General features: G+C 57.0%; 9 protein-coding genes across 9 annotated transcripts; 6 read left to right on the top strand and 3 right to left on the bottom strand.

The window, feature by feature from the left end:
• Positions 1-361: 361 nt before the first annotated feature.
• On the top strand, positions 362-3584 carry MKK02DRAFT_42423 (uncharacterized protein; the record flags this gene model as incomplete). Its single annotated transcript, XM_053091979.1, has 8 exons — positions 362-601; positions 657-1367; positions 1427-1495; positions 1546-2861; positions 2912-3084; positions 3150-3372; positions 3435-3495; positions 3567-3584. 8 exons carry the CDS (start codon positions 362-364, stop codon positions 3582-3584), a joined length of 2811 nt encoding a protein of 936 aa, XP_052947818.1.
• An 811-nt stretch (positions 3585-4395) lies between these two features.
• MKK02DRAFT_36011 (hepatocellular carcinoma-associated antigen 59-domain-containing protein) lies at positions 4396-5491 on the top strand (the record flags this gene model as incomplete). The annotated part of the gene is made up of 5 exons (XM_053089328.1): positions 4396-4709; positions 4767-4859; positions 4907-5116; positions 5166-5284; positions 5334-5491. 5 exons carry the CDS (start codon positions 4396-4398, stop codon positions 5489-5491), a joined length of 894 nt encoding a protein of 297 aa, XP_052947817.1.
• Positions 5492-5766: 275 nt separating this feature from the next.
• Positions 5767-8278, top strand: MKK02DRAFT_42421 (uncharacterized protein; the record flags this gene model as incomplete). The annotated part of the gene is made up of 16 exons (XM_053091978.1): positions 5767-5821; positions 5874-5984; positions 6031-6075; positions 6129-6204; positions 6251-6275; positions 6323-6409; positions 6465-6541; positions 6596-6699; positions 6751-6761; positions 6808-7140; positions 7190-7328; positions 7378-7432; positions 7478-7539; positions 7582-7780; positions 7823-8115; positions 8169-8278. 16 exons carry the CDS (start codon positions 5767-5769, stop codon positions 8276-8278), a joined length of 1782 nt encoding a protein of 593 aa, XP_052947816.1.
• Positions 8279-10478: 2200 nt separating this feature from the next.
• Positions 10479-11968, bottom strand: MKK02DRAFT_31550 (nucleophile aminohydrolase; the record flags this gene model as incomplete). The annotated part of the gene is made up of 8 exons (XM_053088325.1): positions 10479-10918; positions 11052-11181; positions 11240-11310; positions 11379-11467; positions 11515-11618; positions 11678-11788; positions 11852-11887; positions 11966-11968. 8 exons carry the CDS (start codon positions 11966-11968, stop codon positions 10479-10481), a joined length of 984 nt encoding a protein of 327 aa, XP_052947815.1.
• Positions 11969-12276: 308 nt separating this feature from the next.
• Positions 12277-13240, top strand: MKK02DRAFT_31549 (putative cytosolic large ribosomal subunit protein; the record flags this gene model as incomplete). Its single annotated transcript, XM_053088324.1, has 5 exons — positions 12277-12319; positions 12371-12458; positions 12620-12779; positions 12938-13072; positions 13121-13240. The coding sequence occupies 5 exons, from the start codon at positions 12277-12279 to the stop codon at positions 13238-13240; spliced, it is 546 nt and encodes a 181-aa protein (XP_052947814.1).
• A 262-nt stretch (positions 13241-13502) lies between these two features.
• Positions 13503-14207, bottom strand: MKK02DRAFT_42418 (3-hydroxyanthranilate 3,4-dioxygenase; the record flags this gene model as incomplete). Its single annotated transcript, XM_053091977.1, has 3 exons — positions 13503-13681; positions 13781-13861; positions 13943-14207. 3 exons carry the CDS (start codon positions 14205-14207, stop codon positions 13503-13505), a joined length of 525 nt encoding a protein of 174 aa, XP_052947813.1.
• A 471-nt stretch (positions 14208-14678) lies between these two features.
• On the top strand, positions 14679-16950 carry MKK02DRAFT_22524 (Mpp10 protein-domain-containing protein; the record flags this gene model as incomplete). Its single annotated transcript, XM_053086579.1, has 5 exons — positions 14679-14826; positions 14872-15738; positions 15771-15971; positions 16002-16507; positions 16540-16950. 5 exons carry the CDS (start codon positions 14679-14681, stop codon positions 16948-16950), a joined length of 2133 nt encoding a protein of 710 aa, XP_052947812.1.
• A 553-nt stretch (positions 16951-17503) lies between these two features.
• On the top strand, positions 17504-20317 carry MKK02DRAFT_42416 (putative dolichol kinase; the record flags this gene model as incomplete). Its single annotated transcript, XM_053091976.1, has 9 exons — positions 17504-17709; positions 17742-17962; positions 17995-18283; positions 18315-18835; positions 18867-19030; positions 19062-19679; positions 19712-19969; positions 20010-20153; positions 20201-20317. 9 exons carry the CDS (start codon positions 17504-17506, stop codon positions 20315-20317), a joined length of 2538 nt encoding a protein of 845 aa, XP_052947811.1.
• Positions 20318-20783: 466 nt separating this feature from the next.
• MKK02DRAFT_42415 (uncharacterized protein) lies at positions 20784-22156 on the bottom strand (the record flags this gene model as incomplete). The annotated part of the gene is made up of 8 exons (XM_053091975.1): positions 20784-20857; positions 20913-21045; positions 21094-21485; positions 21548-21657; positions 21710-21761; positions 21814-21962; positions 22017-22099; positions 22151-22156. 8 exons carry the CDS (start codon positions 22154-22156, stop codon positions 20784-20786), a joined length of 999 nt encoding a protein of 332 aa, XP_052947810.1.
• Positions 22157-22194: the final 38 nt, after the last annotated feature.

Here is a 22194-nt window from a genome sequence, read left to right as displayed (position 1 = left end):
TAGCTGCTCGGGCCCCGGTAGCTGCCCCGGTGGAGTCGGCGGTAAGAAATGGATCTCCAGACGTTCTGGCCACGGGCCGTCCCGCCTCGTCTCCCTTTTGACGATTTCCCTTTCTTCGGGATGAGGTTCCGGAGCAGCGGGCAGGCGGAGAGGCTGCCTCCTCGGCCACCGTGACAGGCAATGCATTCACGACTGAAGCTGTGAACTCTTGCTGTATTTTTGGCCCAAATTGGGCGCACGGACCTCGCCTCTCCTTCTTGGCATCCCGGCCAGAACCACCCACCGCTTGCGGCCGCCTATCTCTCTTCCGCTCTTCGACCATCCTCTATCTATACACGTTCGTAGCACTTGAGGCAACATGATGGCCTCTCCAGACGTCACGCCTCGTCAGTCCATCTCGGACGCGTCGAGGGATATGGCCACTCCGCAGGGCTCACCCCAATCTGAGCGGAGGGATCTAGCGACCGCTTCCCCGGTCATCTCGGCCACAACACCCAGAGAGACCAGTGTCCCCTCTGGCAAGGGGCTACCGTCGGCGCTGAAGCCTATTGGAATTATCAATGAGCAGAACACCTGTTTTCTCAACTCGACCTTCCAGGCTGTAAGTCAGCCTAAAGCCACAAAGATAAGGGATGGGAGATGGCTGATATCGATAGCTTAGCGCAACTCGACCACTCATTTCCCTCCTCACTGCCGCCCCATCTTCCTCGCTTGGTCCAGGCCACTCCCTTCCTCGACCCATCTTCCCACCCTCCCTCGTCCCTGCGCTACGAGACGACGCGCTCGAACCGCCTCTTTTTCAGCTCCTCCCCGTAACCCGAGCATTCATCAACAATCTACACCGTTCGTGGAAACTCAAAGATGGCGGCGGCGGGACGTACGGATCCGGCGAGACCGCGTCTGGCAAGTGCATGTCGTTGCGCACGCTCCTTCGGGAGATTGCGCTCAAATACGACCAGTACGATGATTATCGGCAGCAGGACGCGCATGAGCTCTTGCGGCATCTGCTGGACAGTATGGAGATGGAGGAGAAGGACGTGATTAAGAAGGTGCAGCCGGAGCAGTTGAGGCAGGCGCCAAAGAAGCGGGTGACGGGGTCGGGGGGCGCGAGGGGTACGGCGGGAGCGAGGGAGTTGGCGGGGATAAGCCCAATGCCGAGTCCGTTGCCTAGTCCGGCGCCGAGTCAACCGGGGAGTCCGGTCAAACAGCAGTTTGATCCGATGGCAAGGGCGGCGGTGATGGGTGGGAATCGGCAGGAAGAGGAGGAGTGGAGAGAGGTGCCGGAGAATGAGAAGCTGGTGCCGTTTGTGGATGTGCTGTTTGGGGGGAGTCTGGCGAGTGTCGTGGTGTGTGAAAAGTGCAAGAGCGTGAGTCAGCTCGCAGGTGACCGGGGGACAGTGCGGTCATGCAGAGCTGATACTCGTAGGTCTCACATACGTACGAAGGCTTCTTGGATATCTCACTCAGTATGAAAGACGAGCCGCGGACCCGAAAGGTGAGCTTCTTTGAACAGTAAGCACATAGGGGGATAAGCTGATATTACAGCGCGACAAGCTCAAAGCCCTCTTCCGTCCCAAGGCGAGCAATGCCAAACCCGTCCCCGAAGCAGCTACCTCCGAGACTGAGTTGTCCGACTCGGAGCTCCCTCGCAAGGCCGGCCAAAAAGACCGCCGGAAGTCCATGGACCACGATGAGCGGCGAAGCGACAGCGGTCCTGGACCCAGTCGGAGCTCGTCCATCAAGGGCTTTGGGATTGGGAAACCCAGCTTCTCCTTCGGCAAGAAGAAGAAGGACGACGCTCGTACCGCTTCTACGGTATCAGTCCCGTCCCAATCGGGCGATTCGGAGCGCGGATCCATCGCGGATAGCTCGACCAGCAGCTCGCATACTCACGTTCAGGCGGCGGCGGGCATCCCAGGGAGCCCGAGCCTGGGTGGCTGGAAGCATGTTCACGGACCTGGTCCGACGCCTGCGCAGGCGGCGTATATCCAGCGGATCTTAGCGAACCAGGGCGGGTCGGAACCGGTTGATCCACTGGCGAAACTCCGAGCGGCAAATGGCGGGGAGGGCCTCGCGGTCAATACAGCGGGGCATCCTGCCTCGGGCGAGTACGGTCTCATCGACTGTCTGAAGCAATTCACGTCGGTCGAGGTCCTAGAGGGGGACAATTCGTTTGCGTGTAAAAAGTGCTGGCGGATCAAGACGGGGAAATATCAGGGTATGGAGCCGGCCCTGAGGGAGGAGGATGAGGACGCCGAGCATGTCCATGGGTACGGCTACGGGAGGGCGGATGGGTCGGTACCCACCTCCCCGGTCGTTTCGTCCCAGCGAAGAGCGACCGCCCCTTCCATCTCGATCATGTCCGACACGTCGTCCGAGTCGATGGGGCAGGACGACCGCCCCTCGCTCCGTCATCCATCCGTCACGTCCAATTCCCACTCTGCGCATATTCGCGCTCCATCACCGCTTCGTCGTCAGTTCCAAGACGCACCACCTATTCCTTCCGACGCTATCTCGCTCTCGTCCTCGCAGCATACCGGAGGCGGTCTGGCGGATATCTCGTCCGGCGAGACAGAGACGGAGCTGGAGCAGGACGTCGACGGAGCTGACGCAGGGGACGGGACCGACGGGCTGTCCGATACGTCCGAAGAGTCCGACGTGGGCGTTTCTCAGCCGGCGGAAATACCAGTCGGCCGGCCCAAGATGGCGCCCAGAAAAAAATCGACACATTTCGTCCACCGCCGAGCGTTCAAGCGGTACCTCATAGCCAAGTCGCCCGAGGTGCTTGTTTTCCACCTGAAGAGGTTTAGGCAGACGCAAAAGACGAGTATGACGTTTACGAGCTTTTATGATCTGAAAAAGTGGGTCTCTGAGTAGGAGTAGGGAGGAGGATGAAGAGCTGATGAGGCAGGATGGACGATTTCGTGTCCTTCCCAGAGATGCTAGACGTCGCGCCGTTCCTTGCTCCAAATAGGAACGACTACAAGATTGTGCAGACTCCGTCTGGGCCAAAAGCGCCGTATATGGACTGGGCGTCAGTTGAGCATGGGCCGGAAGCTTCGCCAGCTTGGTACAGGCTCTATGGTGAGCTGGGCACCACAATCCTCCGGGTAGCGGTTGAGCCTATGTGATCAAAGCTGACCATGTAGCTGTCGTGGTGCACCTGGGAACGATGATTGGCGGGCATTATATCGCGTATACCCTCGTCGATCCAGAAAGGATGTTTGAGGATGGCAAGCGGGTCGTGGAGGCTATGAGGGACCTGGATTTGAGAGAGAATGGGGGTGGCGGGGTACAGAATGGGCAAGGAGGAGGGGAGATGCCGAGTGTGGGAGACGGTGCGGGGAAGAGGGTGTGGTGTTATTGCTCAGAGTAAGTCTGACTCGCCTTGTCTTAGGGGGGAGAAGCGCTTGAGGGCGGAGCTGATGGAACAGTACGTCGATAAGATTGGCGAGTCTTGAAGAGGTGTTGAAGGCGAAAGCGTACATTTGCTTCGTGAGTTATCGCTTACGATCGAGCGAAGTTCTGCCAAGGAACAAGGAACAAGCCAAGCTGACAATGGGCAGTACGAGAAGGTGTACTAGTGTTGGCAATACCGAGGATTGTGGTATATCTCAAGGCATTGTATTTGACCGGCCGTCTTGTCAGAGTATGTCGGGCTCTTCAACAATGCACTGCCCAAGTCCAAACGTGCATGCACTCATCGCAGAGAGGATATGCGCCCTATAGCTCGGCTGCTTGATCACTCCGGTAGATATCGCCTCATAGGCCCGCCTCCCCAGCGCCGAGCGCGTAGTCTCGTGCCTCGGCAGGCCATCTGTGTCTTGAGGTATCGGGTTTCAAGGGTGCTTGACCAATGCCGCTCGCTCTGCCTACTAGATGGATCAGCGCCTGTGCCTCCCTGTACATGGTAACGCGCGCTCGTACCTCTTGCCTTGCTGCTGCCTAGGCCACGCAGTTTGTCCACTTTAGACCAGCTTCCCACCTCCTCCAGATGCCATCCCAATGGCCTTCCCGGCTGCTTTAGGAAGATCTCTGCCTGAGTTTCGACTAGCAAGGAGGGAAATGACCAGGCAGGACGCGACGAAGGCGGTACTTGTAGCGTCAGCTGGGACTGGCCGAGCACCACGAGGGGTCAAGTAGGGGACAGGGATACTCACAACTTGTAGAAAGTCACTCGGGATAGTTGCCTCTCCTCTTCGGAGGTCCTGGACGATGCAAAGATAGCTACGCAAGGTCAGCTTGCGTGCCGTTCAGTATGGTGGGGCGAGAATAAGATCACATCGGAGATTTGGAAGCGCCATAGCGTCGGAAGGATGAAGTACGATGTCAAAACAAAGCCCCACCAGATCTCTCATTTCACCTCTCTACCACCTCATTCCTCGTCTTTACACCATGTTCAAGAAACGTACCCGCCCAGCCGGGTCCCGAGCCAAAGACACCCCTACCGCCTCCGCAGAAGCTGGCCCATCGACCATCTCCCCTTCCCGCTCGCCTCCGCCCGAAGAAACCGAGCCAGCCGAAGACCTCACCGCGGAGATCGACGAGCTGATCCTCCTCCGGAAACTCCGAAAGGGCAAGCAAGGGATCGATCTCGCCAAGTTCAATCAGGGCCCCAAGAAGGTCGCTAGGGACGATCTGGGAACAGGAGCGGCGGGATATGGACTGCATGCGCCCATGAGAAAGCGGAATGAGGATGATGAGGTGGAGTAAGTCCTTCCTAGTGAACAACAGACAAGAGGGGTCAAGCTGATGGTGTCGTATAGCGAGTTTGCGGATGAAGCGGAAAGGATGATGCGGATGGTCCGGAGTAACAACTTTACGCAGCAGACCAATGCGCTCGACACGGATAAGCACATGTAGGTCGCCCGCTCGGACGAGAGGGGGGAAGGAGCTGATGGTCTAGGCTGGCGTATATAGAGAGCGAGATGGCCAAGCGGAAAGGGAAGGCGGAGAAGGAAGGGAGATCACTTGAGCCCCTGGATCCTCAGTCGGAGCTGTACAAGATGGCGGCCAAGTATCAGTGGGATATGGAGAAGGTGGAAGAGGAGGAGGGGAACGTGACGAATAGTATGGGCATGTTGACGAGTATACCCGAGATGGACTTGGGAATGGAGTGGGTCTATTTGTCTTGTATCTGGCAATGAAATAGGGCTGATGCTCAGGAACCGACTGAGGAACATCGAGGCGACAGAGAAGGCGAAGCGGGAGATGGAGGAACGGCGGAAGAATGAGACAAAGACGAGAAGGCGGCCGGAAGATGAGGACTTTGCTGCAGCCAGATGTGCGCCTACCCTCCGCTCCTGCTCGCGAAGTCTCAGCTGACAGTGAAGACCATCGACCAACATTACGAATAGCATCAGATATCTACGCACACAACGACGAGCAGCGAGAAGCGGCTGGTCTCCCTCCGCCACGATACAACGACTCGAAGAAGGACAATCAGCAAGCTACCGACGCGGAGGTGTATGACCGGTTCAAGAAGAGGTAAGCTTGCTCCGTGGTATCTGAGCGTGACTGACGATCAAAGGATGAAGCGGTAGCTCCGAGTGTATGCATCGCATTGACTCCTCACCATCGCGCTAATCCCGTTCCTGATCTACACATACTCTACACACACTCGGTGGCGGCGTTCAGGCACTCCGTGCAATAGAGTTGCATCCTTTTTGCTTCTCCTGAACCTTGACTAACCATCACTATATCAGGTCAACATGCTTCCCCGTCTCCACCTGCAAGCATACATCACCTTACTCACCTCTCCCCAACATGTCTGACGACACAGCAGTCTCCACCACCCAATACGACGTGATCATCATCGGAGGTATGTCCAACTTTCACCTATGATGTCTAGTCGTTCGCATCTGATATCATAGGCGGTACCGCAGGTTGTGTCATCGCTGGTCGGCTTACCGAGGCATTCCCGGAAGTCTCAATTCTCGTCATCGAGGCTGGGACAGATTCAACCGACGATGAAGTTGTCGCTCGTAAGCGCATTGCTCATCACCGCGGCAGGATCGAGCTCACCACCAGGTCCGCTCCAAGGCATGTTCTCTGCCCTCATGGGCGCCAAGACTGGTGAGCCCCTCTCTGCCATCAGGGCGACCATCTAGTATGAGCTGATCATACAGCTGTCAACTTCATCAGCGAGGTCGATAAGCACCTGAACGGCCGTGCTCTTCCGATCGCAGCTGGAAACACCCTCGGGTAAGCTCTCGTCAGCTGATACTGGAATACGAGCTGACGTGATCAGAGGCGGGTCTGCCGTCAACTTCATGGTACGCCATACATTGCAGCGCACGAGAAAGACACACTGACTCGACAGATCTACAATCAAGCTCCAGCTTCGGACTGGGACGACTGGAAGCAGCCCGGATGGTCCGCCAAGGAGATGCAACCATTCATTCACAAGGTGAATTATGTAGCTCGGCCTGCGATCTGACCTGAGCGTCAAGCTGATAGGACAGTCCGTCTCGTACAAGGCTGAGCACGGCGATCCCAACAAGCACGGCAAGGACGGCCGTATGGTGGTGACCAACGGAGGGTGAGCTGACTGAGTCGCCACGGAGTGACGCGAGGTCAGAAGCTGACAGTACAGATATACCTCTCCGAAATGGATGGAGGACTTCTTCCGCGTCGTCCCACTCACTCGAAACACCAAGCAGCTGGTCGATATGGCAGACCAGGAGCATAGCGACGGTTGTAAGCTCAGCTACTTTCCATATCTCAAGGGGGCCAAAGCTGACATTTCAGTCGGCTGGCATGTATGTCTTCATTCGCACAACCCCTCGCCAAAAGCTGACGCTCCAGGCCAAGTGGATCGACGACAAGGGCGTCCGCTCCACCTCGTACAACTCGTACATCACCAAGCGCCAGCTTCTCAAGCCTCCCTCCAACCTCACCATCCTCAGCAACACCAAGGTCCACCATATCATCATCGACCACGGCAAAGCTGTCGGCGTCAAGCTGGTCGACGGGACTGAGATCAAGGCGGACCAACAGGTCATCCTCTCGGCGGGCGGCTTTGGCTCGCCGCTCATCATGGAGAGGAGCGGGCTGGGCGGGAAGGAGGTCTTGGGTGCTGCTGGAGTTGAGGTCAAGGTGGACCTGCCTGGTGTGGGCAAGGAGTATAGGGACAAGCAAGTGAGCTTTTGAAGGCTTATGGAAGCTGGAATCAAGCTGACAAAAATAGCTCGTTCTCTCTGGCTACCATATCGACGAGACCTGCGAGACGCTCGACAGCTTCCTCTCCATGGATATGTCCACTATCACTGCGCAGCTCCTGCAGTATATGGTGGATGGGACAGGGCAATTTGCTACGAACGGTCTCAGTGAGTCTGGATCTGCTCTGCCTGTATTGAAGTGTAGCTGATTAGGCAGACATGGGCCTCAAATGGCGACCTACCGAAGAGGAGATCGCTGAGCTTGGTCCAGAGTAAGTCTAATCCAAGACAAAGGCAAGGATGTCGCTGATGTACAGCTTCGCCGCACACTGGAAGTCCGTCGCTGAGGACAAACCCGACAAGCCCGTCGCTACTAGCGGTACGTCATGTAATTTTTCGCATACTCAAAGCTGACCTCCAGCCTTCTCCTGCCAGTTCATGGGCGACCGCTCTACTCTTCCTCCCGGCAAGTACATGGCCTTCGGCTGGTGGAGCAACTACCAAGCCTCGGTCGGCAGTCTTCACATCTCGAGCTCCGATCCCGAGGCGCCGCCCCACTTCCAGTCAGGCTTGCTGGACCAGTCGGCCGATATGCCCGTCCTTGTCTTCATGTACAAGTGGTACGTCTATCTGGTCTCACGTCTACTGTCGCTGACGAGCAGGACCCGCGAGATCGCCCGACGCATCGCCGTCTACCGAGGCGAGTACGCCGCCGGTCACCCCGCTTTTCATCCCGACTCGGCCGCCGCTTGCAAGCGCCACGACGGACCTATCACCGATGACGCCAAGATCGTGTACACCAAGGAGGACAACATCATCATCGAGGACTGGATCAGGAGCAACGTCGTTTCGGCTTGGCACTCGATGTCGACGTGCCCGATGGCGGACAGGGCGGAAGGCGGGGTGGTGGATGCCAAGCTGGACGTGTATGGTGTCACGGGGTTGAAGATCGCCGGTACGTCCACTTCATTGGGGCTCAGTCGGAGATGGGACAGAGCTGATGGCCAGACGTCTCGGTCGTTCCGAAACATATGGGCACCAACATGGCTTCGGTCGCGCTCGCGATCGGGGAGCGATGCGCCAGTATTGTCGAGGACGAGCTGAAGGCTCAGGACTAATCGCCGAAATCTTGGGCCTGCTCCATTGCCGACTGCTCTTGATCTTGATGCAATCCTACTCATACTCTGGCCAAAAGCCTTAGGTCGTACCGTCGCATCGCTCTCAATTGGGCCCGCTGGGCGGGTTCTCTAGACAAGCTGCATACTGGCATAATGCTAATCCATGATCTACTTGTCCTCTTCCCAAAGTTCGACCGCCTGAGTTCATGTTGACAATTGCCCTGCCGTTCCTCTCAACCAGCTAGCAAGATATTCTCGCCCGCTCTCGTACCGCCTACTGACCGCTGGACTCATCGGTACTCCCCGCTGTTTCCTCCACCCCTGCAGATGCCCCGACCTCGTCGCGGAGTGTCAAAGCCGTCCGCGCCATCTCTTCCTTGACCCGCGCGGACTTCCAGAATTCGGCGTACACAAACTTCGTGTACTCCTCAAAGCGCTCGAGGAACTCGAGGTAAGGCATCGTGATGCCAAGAAGGCTGGTGAGTGCGCGCTGAGGCTCCGTTGATGCCTTGGCCACGGTCGGAGTCCCCGATCGGGCAGGGACTGCTTCGTCATCGTGATCGTCGTTCCCCATCGTACTGAGGATCTGCTGAGCTTCGGCGCTGATCTGCTTCACATCCTCGTCGAGGCCGAATGTCACCCGGATTGTTCGGAGCTCGTCCAGCAAGACGCCCCATGATCTGGACAGATGCTTGCCGATACCGGTCGTGTCATTCTCCGGGTGTTGCTCCCACCCAAGAACTTTGTCACTGAACGTGCTGTCCAAACTGATCCGCGCCTTTTAAAACTCCCTCTCTGCATGCCCAAGACGAGCTGCTTCAGAGACTTTCGGAGGAAATTCCTTGTATGCCGCTCGGTTGACCTCACGACTCATAGATTGAGGGAAGAAGTCCCCGAGAAGGGAAAGATCTGTGACTGGTCTTCGTGATGCCTCAATGATTGACCAATCGACACCGTCCCTGCCGCATAGTCCAACCACTGCGTCATCGAAAGCGTGATGGCACCCTGCAATGTTCTTCATCACGGACATGAACCAGACCTGGTCGGTTTCCGTCGTTCTGTGGAGGTCGGTCATGTCAGCGGCAATGTCGCGCCTCTCCTGCAGTGACTCGGTAACTTTAATGACCTTGTGCAGGGCAGAGGAGTGTGAGTCCAGGTCTACCTTCCACTCTGGCATCGTGATTTCGGGATCGTATTTGTCAATCGTCACGGACTCCTCTTCGCCGCCATCGCCGAACAGCACGAACTTGGGACCTTGGATAGCAGACATCGGGGTACTTGAGATCGCTAAAGGGGGGCGATGCGAAGTCAAGACTTGGACTTGTGATTGTGAAAGGTCAGCTAATCAGCGAGTCTTATATTTCAGAGGGTGGCGAGAGTTTTCGCGGGTCAGCATGGGGCTGGCTCACTTTGACTTGGTGTTTCACACCCTTTCTTCCTGGATCTGGGTATCTCCCAGAGTTGACTTGTATCTTGGTGCTTCTCTCGCTTTGACGTTTCACATGCTTTCATTGGGGATCTTGGGGCCAGCGCGACATCGTGCCACATAGATACGCTCCTTCAATGCAGCGTTCACATCTGCCACGCCCGAGGACAAGATCTGCGTTAGTGGCCGCCGGGCCTTGCAGCCACCTCGTCCACGAAGTAAGCGCATGCTGGCGTTTCAGATCCTTCGTCTGGGGATCTGAAGGTATAGCAGACTGTAGTGCACTGTGCACAGATCTCACAAGTGGCTGGACGGCTCATCGATCAGTCCCGCGGAATCGACGTGGATTATTGTCATACTCAGAATCCTGCGGAGGATGTATCGATGGGGCGTACAAGTATGCTGGGAGGGGGCCGTATGTGAATGGAACTGAGTAAGTACTCTGCGAATCCATCGGGGAAACGCCGGCGCTGATAGACAGCTGTACTGCCCTGCAGGGAGTCGCGCCGGATGGAGTCTCGTGCAGCGGGGGGCAGTGCGAGATTATGGCGTGTGAGGCTGGCTTCCTCAAGCGCAACGGACAGTGTGTCGAGGCAGAGTAAGCGAGCAGAAGAGTTTGCTACATCCTAGTTAGCGTTGTGGGAAACAAGGCTTGGATGGCCAGTCTGAGGAGATCACCTGTGCAGCCGGATCAGTAATATGCCAAAGGCCAAATCAGTCTCATCAGCCCCATCCAGAAAGAAAAATTCAGTCTGCATCTTTCCTATTCATCTTTTATTCCATGTTCACATCCTCTGACCCCGCCGCTGGCGCCGGCGCACCACCAGCCGCTCCTGCACTCGCGCCCGAAGCCGCACCCTCACCCTCCGCCTCGCCCCCAGCAGCAGCTGGCACCCCCACACCGCCCGCACCTGCATGGGTCTCTTGATCCCGCTTGAGCCTCTCGGCCTCTTCAGCCTCCTGCGGCCCTTCCTCCGGCTCGCCCCTGCTGCGCCGCCACGCACGGAGCAGACCCTCAATCTCGGCATTCTCCCATGTCCGGAAGGATCCGCGCTTGGCGGCTCCGGAAGACGAGACGTTGTCTTCGCCTTCGGCGGCGGGGGCGGGTGGACCGATGATGGCGATGGAGGTGTTGAGGTTGGAGAGGTGCTTGTCTTGCTGGAGGGTGTCGTGCAGGGCGGTGAGGCCGTGGTTGATCAAAGTGGGGAGGTCGGCTGTGGGGTCAGCGGTGAATGGTAGAGAGAGATTGGGGAGGAGAGCGTAAAACACGCTGTGAATGAGAGAGGGTGTTCCAGGCTAGGGATCGGAGATTTGTGCTGCACTCCTGCTAGATGGAATCAAGCTTACCGTCTTCAAACGACTCAAAGTTGGTCTCCAGGTACGTCTTGGCGCTTTGACTCCGCGCGCCGATCGAGTGGGCATAGTACTCGAAGGACGTGCCGGAAGGGGAGAATTCGAACAGGTGAGGTCCCGTCTCCTGAGTTTTGTCAGCTACAGCTGCAGAGATCGCAACTCGCACAGGCTTCGAAGCTCACGTCTTCACCGATAACGAGGAAGCCGACTCCGTAAGGCCGACGACCGTACTGCTGGGTATTGTTCTGAGCCTCTGTCAAGGGTTAGCCACACTCTCAGACCGACGGAGAGCATGGTTTCGAGAGATGAAGCTGAACTTACTGTCTGCGATACCCTGCATGATCCGAGCGACGGGGATGGGGCGGCCGTACAGCATCCTTGACGACATGGCTTGCTGGCGCATGAAGTTGCTAGAGGTATCAGCTTCATTCTCAAACTCGAGGCTCGAACAACTCACCTGAGGACCCTGGCATCGCTGGTAAGACCCGCAATAGCGATTCCGACGTGATCGTCGATGCGGATCAGCTTCTTTTGGTAAGTCGCCAGCTCGCCGGTTGACCTCTGTACGGGATCAGCTTGGCCCGCGTTGATCCGCCAGATGACAGGGCCAGTGAGCTAACCTTGAGCGTCAAGAGAATAGCGTGCGTCTTCGACCTCAGACCGATAGCTGCCGAACCCTGCTTGACGGCTTCGAGGGCATATTCAACCTGATGCAACTTTCCCTGTGGGGACTGGCAAATCAGCTGCTGACCTCCTTTTGCCCCGCGGCAGCCGAAGCCGTTCTGGAAGCTTACGAAGGTGGTGTTGTCCGAGTCGTAAGAGTTGCGGAACTGATCAATCAGCTGGGCCCCGGCTAGGGAGGCATGAAGAGTTGGACAGGGAGGTGAAAGGATAGGTAACCGACGTACCATGATGAATCGTTTCCTCTAATCAATCTTCGAGTTGAAAAAGCGTGGTATATGCGGCTGCTTTGCTGCTCCTCTGTGCTGCTGTACCGTGCAGTTATTACTGATTGATGGGTAGATAGAGTGTAAGAAGGTATAAGAGAGATACGAGGAATGTACGAGCGACGGGTCATCGTCCAACGCGCACGCTCCAAGGCTGCACGTGACTTTAATCCGCTTACGTCACGCAGCCAAAAGTTGCCACAGAAGTATTTCACCTCCACCATATACACCTTGTCAACAATACTACTAATCCCTCTATACAGCATAGCAAGATGAGGCCCTTGACGGAAGAAGAGACAAAGGCGGTGTTTGAGAGTGAGCTTTCAGGGAAGGCTTCAACTTGGAGAAGCATAGCTGACGAGACAGAGCTCGCAAATTACATCGGAAAGAACCTGGTCCACCTGATCGACCGGGACGAGGATGATGCGTACTGTTTCCGTCTGAACCGGGATAGGTCAGTCATTGCGAATCAGAGGGCCTCTGTAGCTCTAGCCTTGAGGGACCGCTCAGGATCCAACTGGCGGGACCGTAGGACTGTCGGGATTGAGGAGAGAACGGCTCGTCCAGGCTATCACGAGCTGAGCCAAAGCTTCCGGACCGAGCTGACCCTAGCAGAGTGTACTATCTGCCCCTCAACATGCTCCACCACGCCACCTCCATCGCCCGCCCAAATCTCGTCTCCATCGGTACATGTTTCGGCAAATTTAGCAAGACCGGCAAGTTCAAGCTGGGTATTACCTCGCTGGATTGGTTGGCCAAGTACGCAAAGTACAAGGTGAGCTTTACTTCGCGGAGGTACAAGAAGAACATTTAGATCACTTCAAGACCTGTAATCCGGGGCAAGGAGGCTTGTGACTGGGGACGAGGCTTGTGGTTGAGGGAGGAGGGTGGTCACTGCGGGGCGTATAGCTGGAGCTAGAGCTGACGTTGCAGGTCTGGGTCAAGCAACCGGGAGAGCTGCCGTTCTTGTACGGTAATCACGTCGTCAAAGCCCATCTGGGTCGGATAACAGAGGACACACCAGAACATCAGGGTGTGGTGGTGTACAACATGTCGGATGTGCCATTGGTACGTCACTGTTTTTCCTCTCGGATCTGTACGTGGCTAATGGGATAGGGATTCGGCGTAACCGCTCGCTCAACGCTCGATACGAGAAAACTCGACCCGAGCGGGATCATCGTGTTCCACCAGGCGGATGTAGGAGAATTCTTGCGTGACGAGGAGACCATGTTCTGAGTCGTGGAGAGTCGGGCCATGTTGGGCGAGGGGGGAGAGGCTGGCATTAGCTACGAGCGGGTCGTTCTGGGTATTCGGCTTTGTATGTAACATCTACGTGCTTCGCTTGGTCTAGCCGCAGCGGACGTACGGGACATCATTGGCTGTGCGAAATGTTCGGGAAAAGCTTGACTTTTCTCAACTGTGTCTCATACTATATTGCTACATCTGGCCTGACTTTGGTGACTTTGCGCTCCAAATAGGCTCCTACCCAAGCCGGGCTCTACTTGGCCGGCGCGACCTCACCGCACTTCTCGCACTTCCTCCAGCTCTCATCCTCCATCCACTGATTGATGACCGGCTTGAGCTGAGTATCGAGGTCAGAGCAGTGGAAGGTGACTTCTTTGATGAGGACGAGGTCGCCATCATGTGCGGGGTTGGGGCAGTACCACCGCATCGTGTCTGCTTGGTCAGTCTGACTTCCGAGATGAGTCGAACCCGAGAGAGCTGAGGCCGAGATCACAATGCCAAATCCAGGCCAGAGAGAGAAAGGCTACACACCGACTGCTTCTCCGGGCCGGACCATCTCAAGCACGATCCCGATCGTATCTTTGACTCTTCTTGGCGAGTGAGGTGTGTTTGCTGAAGGTCAGCTGAGATCCTCACGCAGAGCTACACCATCTGCCTCTTCTTCTCCTCTCTCAGTATGGTAGGTCAACTCACCAGGCAAGAGGTACATCTCCCCTTCCCCAATCTTGATATCCCTAATCTTCCCCTCATCCACGACCTTCAACACCATCCCCCCCTTATACTGATAAAACCACTCTTCCGTCGTATTCACGTGAAAGTCCACCCGGGTATTGGGCCCGCCAACAATCATAGTGATAAAGTTCTCCCCCTTGAAGAGGCACTTGTTGCCCACGGGCGGCTGGAGGAGATGCTGGTTCTCTGCGATCCAGGCGGGGAAGTTGATGGCTGGTGGTAGCATCTTGGTTGAAGATATGGCGCGCTAGTGATGTGTCTGAGGCTAGTGGAGCAGGGGAGCGATGTCAGGTAGCAGTCGTTGTATTTATAGCTAGATAAAGGTCAAAGAGTCGACCGAGAGTACCTCCACCTCGGTCCAAAACTCCGGGAGATGCACCATGGTACTGAGTCAGCTCGATGACGTCATCGCTCTTCAGTCTCTCCCCACTGCGTGCAATCTCAGCTTTCAGCGCTCTGCAGCTCGCCTGTTGATTCTCGGCCCGAGGAGCAGAACCAAACGACCGAGCATGGATGCATGTACCGCTTCGAGTCTCCTCGTCTGCGAAGTACGAGTTGAAGCAGAATTCCCAAGTGGAGACCCCACATTGGCCACGTGCCGTAATAGGGAGAATTTACACCAAGCTCTGCCCTCGCGCATCTGCGTCTATGTACCTCTCTCCAACCTCTTCTCGCTACAGCATATACCATGGCTACCATGTCACACGCGCTACTGAGCGCCGCACAGCCGGCCAGCCTCTCCAAGTTCGCCCTCCAACTCGATGGGAAGGCGCACCTGCTGTCTATCGGCGACGAGAAGCTTGCTAAGGCTGCCCTAGCTGCCGCCAAAGACGTCTTTGATCAAGGTGCGGCAAACCCAAAGAAAGGTGGTATCCCTAGCTGACGACCAGGCCTTGAGCTAGAGTCCATCTCCCACCCCCACCTCCACCCGTTCATCGAGTCCATCTCTGGCGAGCCGGCCATCACCACCCGCGCATCCGCCAAAGGCAAAGGCGCGCAGCCGCCTCCTCCCGCGCCCGAGGAGGTCCTCCCCTACACCCCTCTCTCGGCACTGACTATCGACGGTCTGGATGCCGAGCAAATATGGCAGCAGCTGGAACTGCGCAATGCGGGGATCATCCGTGTTGTTGGCGAGATTGGCGGGGAGGTGATTGATCCGGATGATGAGGATCTGGCGGTGGATGATAGTGAGGAGAGCGAGGAGGATGAGGGCAGTGAAGGGGAGATGACACTGGAGGAGTTTGAGGCGATGGTCGCTGAGCGGGGAGAGGGGAGTGAGGATGATAGCGAAGAGGGAAGCGAAGGGGAGAGTGACGAAGAGGCGTTTGATCTGAAGGGGAGCGATGAGGAGGGGGGGTCGCTGATGGAGGGGTGGGACGAGGAGGATGAAGAGGATGAAGAGGATGAGGAGGGAGACGACGATTCAGACGATGAAGAGGAGGAAGAGGAGGAAGAGGAGGAAGAGGATGAGGAGGATGAGGATGAAGAAGGGGACGAGCTCGACATGGGCGGGTTGATGGATGACGACATGGACGGACTCATGGAGGAAGCCAGCGACGATGACCTGCCCGGACCATCCCGCCGTAAGACACACCCTACGCTCGACGACGAGTTTTTCAGCATCGACGACTTCAACCGAATGACGGAAGAGACGGAAGCGGGGCGGACAAGTAGCGGGCGGCTAGGCGGAGAGGACGACAATGAGGAGATTGAGGATGTCTCGCAGGCCATGCTGAGTGGTGTCAACGAGGATGAGCGTAAGTCCATCTTGAAGATGGGCTGATGACAGCTTTGATGTATGGGGACTTTTTCGACCCGCCCAAAAACGCCGCTCCTGCAAAAAGCGGCAAGGTGGACAAGAAGGGCAAGGGGAAGAAGGGGAAGGGTGTCAAGTTTGTCGAGGAGGCACCGGTAGACCCCAGTCGGGATGTCATGTCCAGGGTGAAGGGGGATCTGTTCGACTCGGATGATGAAGAGGAGGAAGTGAAAAGTGAGTAGACTCCATGACGGTGCTGATCAGACCTCTCGACACATGAAAAGCAACAACTCGCGCTCCAAGAGCAAATCGCCGAGCTCGAGGCTCAAGCTATCGGTCCAAAAGACTGGACACTGCTTGGTGAAGCCTCATCACGCGCGCGGCCGGAAAACTCGCTTCTCGAGGAGAATCTCGACTTTGAGCACGCCGGAAAGATCGTGCCTACCATCACCGAGGAGACGGTCAAGACGCTCGAAGATCTGATCAAAAAGCGAATCATTGACAACAACTTTGATTCGACCGTTCGTGTACGCGCATACGAGCCGAACGCCTTCCTCCCTTCCCGGTACCTGGAACTGCAGGATACGCAGTCGACCAAATCCCTGGCCCAGATCTATGAGGAAGATTACCAGGCGCAGGCGTCCGGGACCAAGGTCAAAGACCCGAGGGATGAAAAGTTGAAGAGGGAGCACGGGGAGATCGAGAAGCTATGGGAGGAGGTATGCTACAAGCTCGACTCGTTGAGCAGTCTCAACTTTGTCCCGAAACAAGTAAGTTTTTCCCTTGACATAGCTGACCCCAGCCCAAAGCACAGATCACCACGATCGACAACCTCCCCACCACCTCCCTGGAGACCGCCCTCCCTACCACCTCTACCGCCTCCACCATGCTCGCTCCCGAAGAGCTATTCGCACCCCCCAAAGCATCCTCCCTGGTCGCTCGTTCCGAGCTTACACCCGAGGAGAAGCAAAAGCAGCGTGGCAAGGCAAGAAAGGGCAAGGCGGCGCAGCAGAAAGCACTGGGAGATATGGCGGAATTGTACGGGAAGCGCAAGTCGGTCAAGGAGCAAAAGGAGGAGGCGTTGAAGGGGTTGGTCAAATCTGGCAAGGGCGTGACGGTGGTCGGCAAAGGAGGAAAGGAGGTGGAGAAGGCGAGGAAGCGGCAAGCAGATGCGGACGCGGTGCCGCAGGACAGCAAGCGGTTGAAACTGTAGAGGCCATGTATGTTGTTCAGTCCGTAGCAGCTTCATGTAGAGCGTAGCTGTGAGATAGACGAGATCTATTCGCGGATCAGTCAGATTTGTTTACGCCTTTGACCACGGGGGCCGCTGCCGATCTGACCACGCATGCTGCTTACATCCATAGCACAACAGCTTCAAGACAGCATGCCATCTCTCCTTTACTCTGCATCACAACCCTCCCCACCTGCACGCTGAGGAGACCAGAGTCTCCAGCACCAAAACGTCCACCTCCTCGAGCATCCACGGACAACCCCGTCCGACCATCTCTCAGCGTCATCACAATGCCTCGAAATTGCATGTCCAGCGCCAGCGCTCACACTCGCGCTCATCCTCCTCGCCATCACCCCCGCCCGGCCCTTCGGTCATGACCAGCATCAACGCCGTGCGGGATAAAAGACGGAGCTTCGTCCACAAAGCTGCACCGCAATTTCGGAGTCGCACCCTTTCATCAGGCAGTCGGAGTGCCAGTCCGGGCCCTCGACAAGACCGTCACGACGTCCCAGGGCCGTCTCGACTCAATCTCAACATGGACAATGTGGAGTATACGTATGACCCGGTAGAGTCGCCTCTGACGGCTGGGACGGATGTCTATGGGGCGTCGGCGAGTAGCGTCCCGGAGGGGAGTGGGAACGAGGCGGAGAACTATTTTGTGGGGGTGCGAGAGGGCGAGACGGAGGTGGAGGATGAGCGGAGAAGGGGGAAGCGGAGGTCCAGCGGGGAGGTCAGCAATGTGTAAGTCGAGCTAGGGGTTGATCTGATGACAGGACACCCCCAATTCCGGTACGATCCACAGCTCGCAGGTCGTTTGCGAATGCTCTACCTACACCCGCGCCTCGAGGCGGCTTGCTGCCTGCCCATCTCGGCTTTCGGAGGTTCGGTCTCTACCTGACCAGGTCGAGATGCGAAGACGGCCTGGTCCTTTGCGCTGTCTCGCTCGGAGCGTGGGCTCTGGCGTACAAGTGGGAAGAACGAGCTATAGCTGGAGGTGAGCACACGTGTGGGCTTTGCTGATGGTAGAAATCTGCCTCCTCATGGGCTTCTCGGTCTTTTACAAGGTCCAGCGGGCGCGCAGGTCACTACCTTCCCTGGGACCTATCACCTCCTCACCCGGTCTTTCCTCTCATCTGCAACCCAATGGCTACGCTAGGGACAGGTCGCCAAGAGTGGCGTCTTTGGTCCTGCACGAGCATGGCACCATCACTCCCACTAGCGGCAAGCGCTCGCCAACCCTACCTACACTCCCAGAAGAAGAGCCCTCCTCGTCAAACCGCGGCTGCGTCTGGGGCACAGATGAGCGACAGTACAGGTATGTTCTACCACGTTCCGGCTGACATCAGGGAATGCCTAGACGACGGCGTCCTTTTCGCCCTCCTCCTCGCACCCCTCATCGCTTCTGGCCTCCTCCACGACGCCATGCAGCGTCTCTCCTCAGCAACGCTTCGTCCTCGAGCATGGCGCATCGAGGACCCTCTCGTCCTCTCCACCACCCCTATCCGTAACCTCGGCGGCATCGTGCCAGAAAACACCGAGACCGTCCGAGCCCTCTCGGCTCTGGCTATATCCCGGCGGAACCTCGTCCAGCTCTTTACGCTCTGCTCCTTCGTCCTTCTCGTTCAGCTCACCCGGTCGCTCATACTCGGTAATCGCCTGAGCATGACCGCCCCACCCCCATCGTCGACCGGAATGGAGCGGGAATTGAGCGATAGCGCCAAGTCTGGCCGAGGGCTCGGGGCGTATTGGCTCAAGCGCGGAGAATGGCGGCGGACCCGAAGCGTCGTGCTGTTTGCGTTTATTGTCACCGCTGGCTGTATCGTCGTCAAGATTGCTACGGCGTATATCGGTCGAGGGGTGTGGAGTGGTGAGTCCAACCCAATGCTTGGCTGATTCAGACATGTCTCCGTCCGATATCATCATCGCGACCCTCTTCTACCAGTTTAGTCTGTACGTCTGCATTCGGCTGGCCCGGCGTGGCTTCACCCTCGGCGAGCTGGCTATTGTGTGCAACGCGGCTACCGCGCTTACTATGGAGACTGTCAATCTGACTCGAATGAAGGTAAGCCCGGGTGAGAGTTGGCTGATGCCAGATTGCCTTGATTCGCACGCCCTACATCAAAACCTACCGCCTTCCTACTCCCCTCTTGACGTTCCAGCTCGCCCTCATCCCTGGCTCTCTCCTCACTGGTTTCCTCCTCTCCCCTCTCCTCTACCTCTCCCGCCATCTCGCCCAGAGACCCGCACATCGCCTGCGCTTCCCGGACGAAAAGGCAAAACACCGCCGTCTCCTCGCTATCGGCTTCTATGCCGGCTCTCTCATCATTTGCGGTGGTCTCGTCGGGACCTGGACACGGTGGTGTCTGAACTGGCGAGACCCGGTCTTATGGGTGATATGGTGGATGATGGATGGGAACAGGTGGTGGACGCGGCCAGCGCTCATCGGGTACTGGGCGGCTCTGGCGATGATATCGGTGGCGGGATGGAGCCGGCAGCTGAACAGGGCGAGGCGGCACAGGCGATACGTCGTCCCTGACACCAAGGAGTCTGGGGCCATCCCGCCGGGAAACGAAGCGGGCAGGCTTAGCGGTGTCGCCACTCAGATGATGGACGCAGCGGACCAGCGCCTTCCGACGCTCAGCGTCAACTCGAGGCGGAAGTTCTTCCATGCCTTGGCGGTCGTCATGTTTGTCCCTGGAATAGCTATCGACGTGAGTAATGCTTCAGGCGGAGCTGACAACAGCCTGCATTCACCCACCTCGCCTTCTCGGTCGCTTTCGCTGCATTCAATTTTGCCGAGTTTGTCCGGTACTTTGCACTCTGGCCGTTTGGCGTGTCGGTTCATCTCTTCCTGAACGAGTTTCTCGACGCCAAGGACTCGGGTACGGCGATTCTGAGCCACTTCTATCTCTTGGCGGGATGTGCAAGTCCGCTCTGGCTGGAGGGGAGCGAGGTGTTGACATTCTTTGGGGTTTTGGTCTTGGGTGTGGGGGATGCTCTGGTATGTCTTCCACTGGATGCTGAGGCCAAGCTGATATCAGGCCTCTATCGTCGGCAAGAGATGCGGCCGGGTCAGATGGTCTTCCTCCAGCGGCAAAACCGTGGAGGGGAGTATAGCGTTTCTGGGATCGGTGCTGGTATCGACTATGTTTCTTTGGGCTTTTGGGGCAGTAAAGTCATTCAATGTGAGCTTATACCTGCCGAGCTGGGTCGGAAAGAGCTGACAGATTAGCCCGTGCCATACGTTGTGGCTACGACGCTGACGGCGCTGTTGGAGGCGGTCTCGGCGCAGAACGACAATCTGATCTTGCCGATGTACGGCTGGGCAGTGGGGACATTACTCGGTTAGAATACAAATAGGCTATGGTCCCCATATCTGTGCCCGATGCATGGGACCTGTGCCACGTCTGCCGGCTCTTTGAGTCGGTCACTGGGGGATTGACTAAGATAGGAGAAGCAGCTAGAGTTGAGGGCCAAGACATCGACTTCAGGGTCGGCTGGAGGGAGTGGTGAGTCCGTCTGGCTGCCTCGGTTTGCGACAAGGCTGACATTGAAGCTGACGAAAGAGACGGAGCGGACCGGCAGAAGGATACATCACCGCCTACGAGCCCCGGTCTTCACTGTACGCCCAGGCGAGTACTGATGCGGAGCATACTCGACGATTCCGCTAGATGTGCTCACGAGTAGAGACCTTACTGACGGGAATAACAGTCCATCATGAAGCTGTCATCGAAGGTTTCAAGATGCATCGGCGGGCTCATCATACTTACATCGCTTGGCAAGATCAACCGCACCGTCCAGGTTTCTTGATCTCGTCATACACATCCCGGAGCATTATTGGCCTGCATGACGCAGCTTCCCGGACAGGCGCTCGCGATCTGTACCCAGTCTGTGAATCAGCTCATTCTTCGCCAAATCAAGCTGATACACTCGTGTTGACTCACTCCCTAATGCGTCGCACACTGCCGGGGTTTTGCCCACGCAGCTGTGCGTACTTTGTCCGACGCATTTCCCAAGCGGGCCGGCGGGAGGTGGTTGTGAGTTTGCCACTTGCGGTGCTGCTGGCGGCCCAAGTGTCTGGCTTGCAGCGCTGCCTGAGCTAGTGCTTGACGGGAGACCACCAACAGCAGGAGGGGCCGGTACTTGTGCGGGCCACTCGCCAATCTTCGCCTGGACCGGCAACGCCAGTGGCCAATTGATTGTCGATTCAATTGCCTCCGGATACGTGACGCATGGCCCCCGGAGGTTAGGATCAGGCATCCCGCCTGTATCGGGTCGAACGAAAGCACACGTATTGCCGGGTGTTCGACAAGGGTATACTGGGGATGGGTTCGTGACGTGTAAGGGGATAGGGGCGATTTTCTTGGTGGGACTCCATGTGCTCGCCACGCCGGCGCCAAGCTGACCAAGATCGGGCTCCCAGATCTGATTGTTGGTAACGACGACTCGGAGGCCATGCGGATTCGTCGGGGAGCACGCTCCGCCTCGACCATTCATAAGCTCGGCGTGGGCGAGCGCTAGCACGTCAGTCGAGCCATACGACATAGTGGCACGCCGTCTTGATATCAACGTGACTGACCTGAAAAGTCGATGGCCTTCTCGCACATACACCGTTCGCATGCCTCCCATAGGACCAGCGGGCCTTCGGAGAATTCGAATTTGGTCCCATCGGCTCTATAGACCTCCACCCTAGGTCACTCGTGAGCAACGCACTGCAAAGTCCTCCAAGGGGGAGGCTTACTCCTTTCCGCAAAAGGCGCGCCGGTCCGTCATAATTGCAGACCAGTCCAAAGCTGACGTGCGTCAGCTCACTGGATGTCCCAAGCGGAAACAAGGGGTACATACCGACGATCCGGTTCGTGTTCAACTTGGGATCGTTCATCGGCAATTGACCGCATTTTGTGATGGCGGTGTCCATGCCGCTTGATTTGGACCAACCGGGCTGCTGACAGCCGTTCACACCGCATATGTCTCTGCCGGTGAGGTCGTAGTAGCTGACATGTCAACTGCGGCGCCGAATCGAAAGAGGACACTCCTCAGGCACTTACTAGGTGCCCAGGGCATCCTTGATTTCCCATAATGGAGCATCACGAGGCGCGAGGGTAGAGTTAGCGAAAGACACTGCCACGGCCTGAGCATGAGCCAGCCATATGGTCAGTATGGTGAGTGCCTGGATTAGAACGAGCATCTTGCAGTGGATTCAAGGTGATGTAAAAGCGATGATAT

The sequence above is a fragment of the Dioszegia hungarica genome (assembly GCF_025882075.1).
Source record: "Dioszegia hungarica strain PDD-24b-2 chromosome Unknown MKK02contig_6, whole genome shotgun sequence".
NCBI classification, from domain to species: Eukaryota; Fungi; Basidiomycota; class Tremellomycetes; order Tremellales; family Bulleribasidiaceae; genus Dioszegia; species Dioszegia hungarica.
This window is presented reverse-complemented; position numbering and strand designations above follow the sequence as displayed.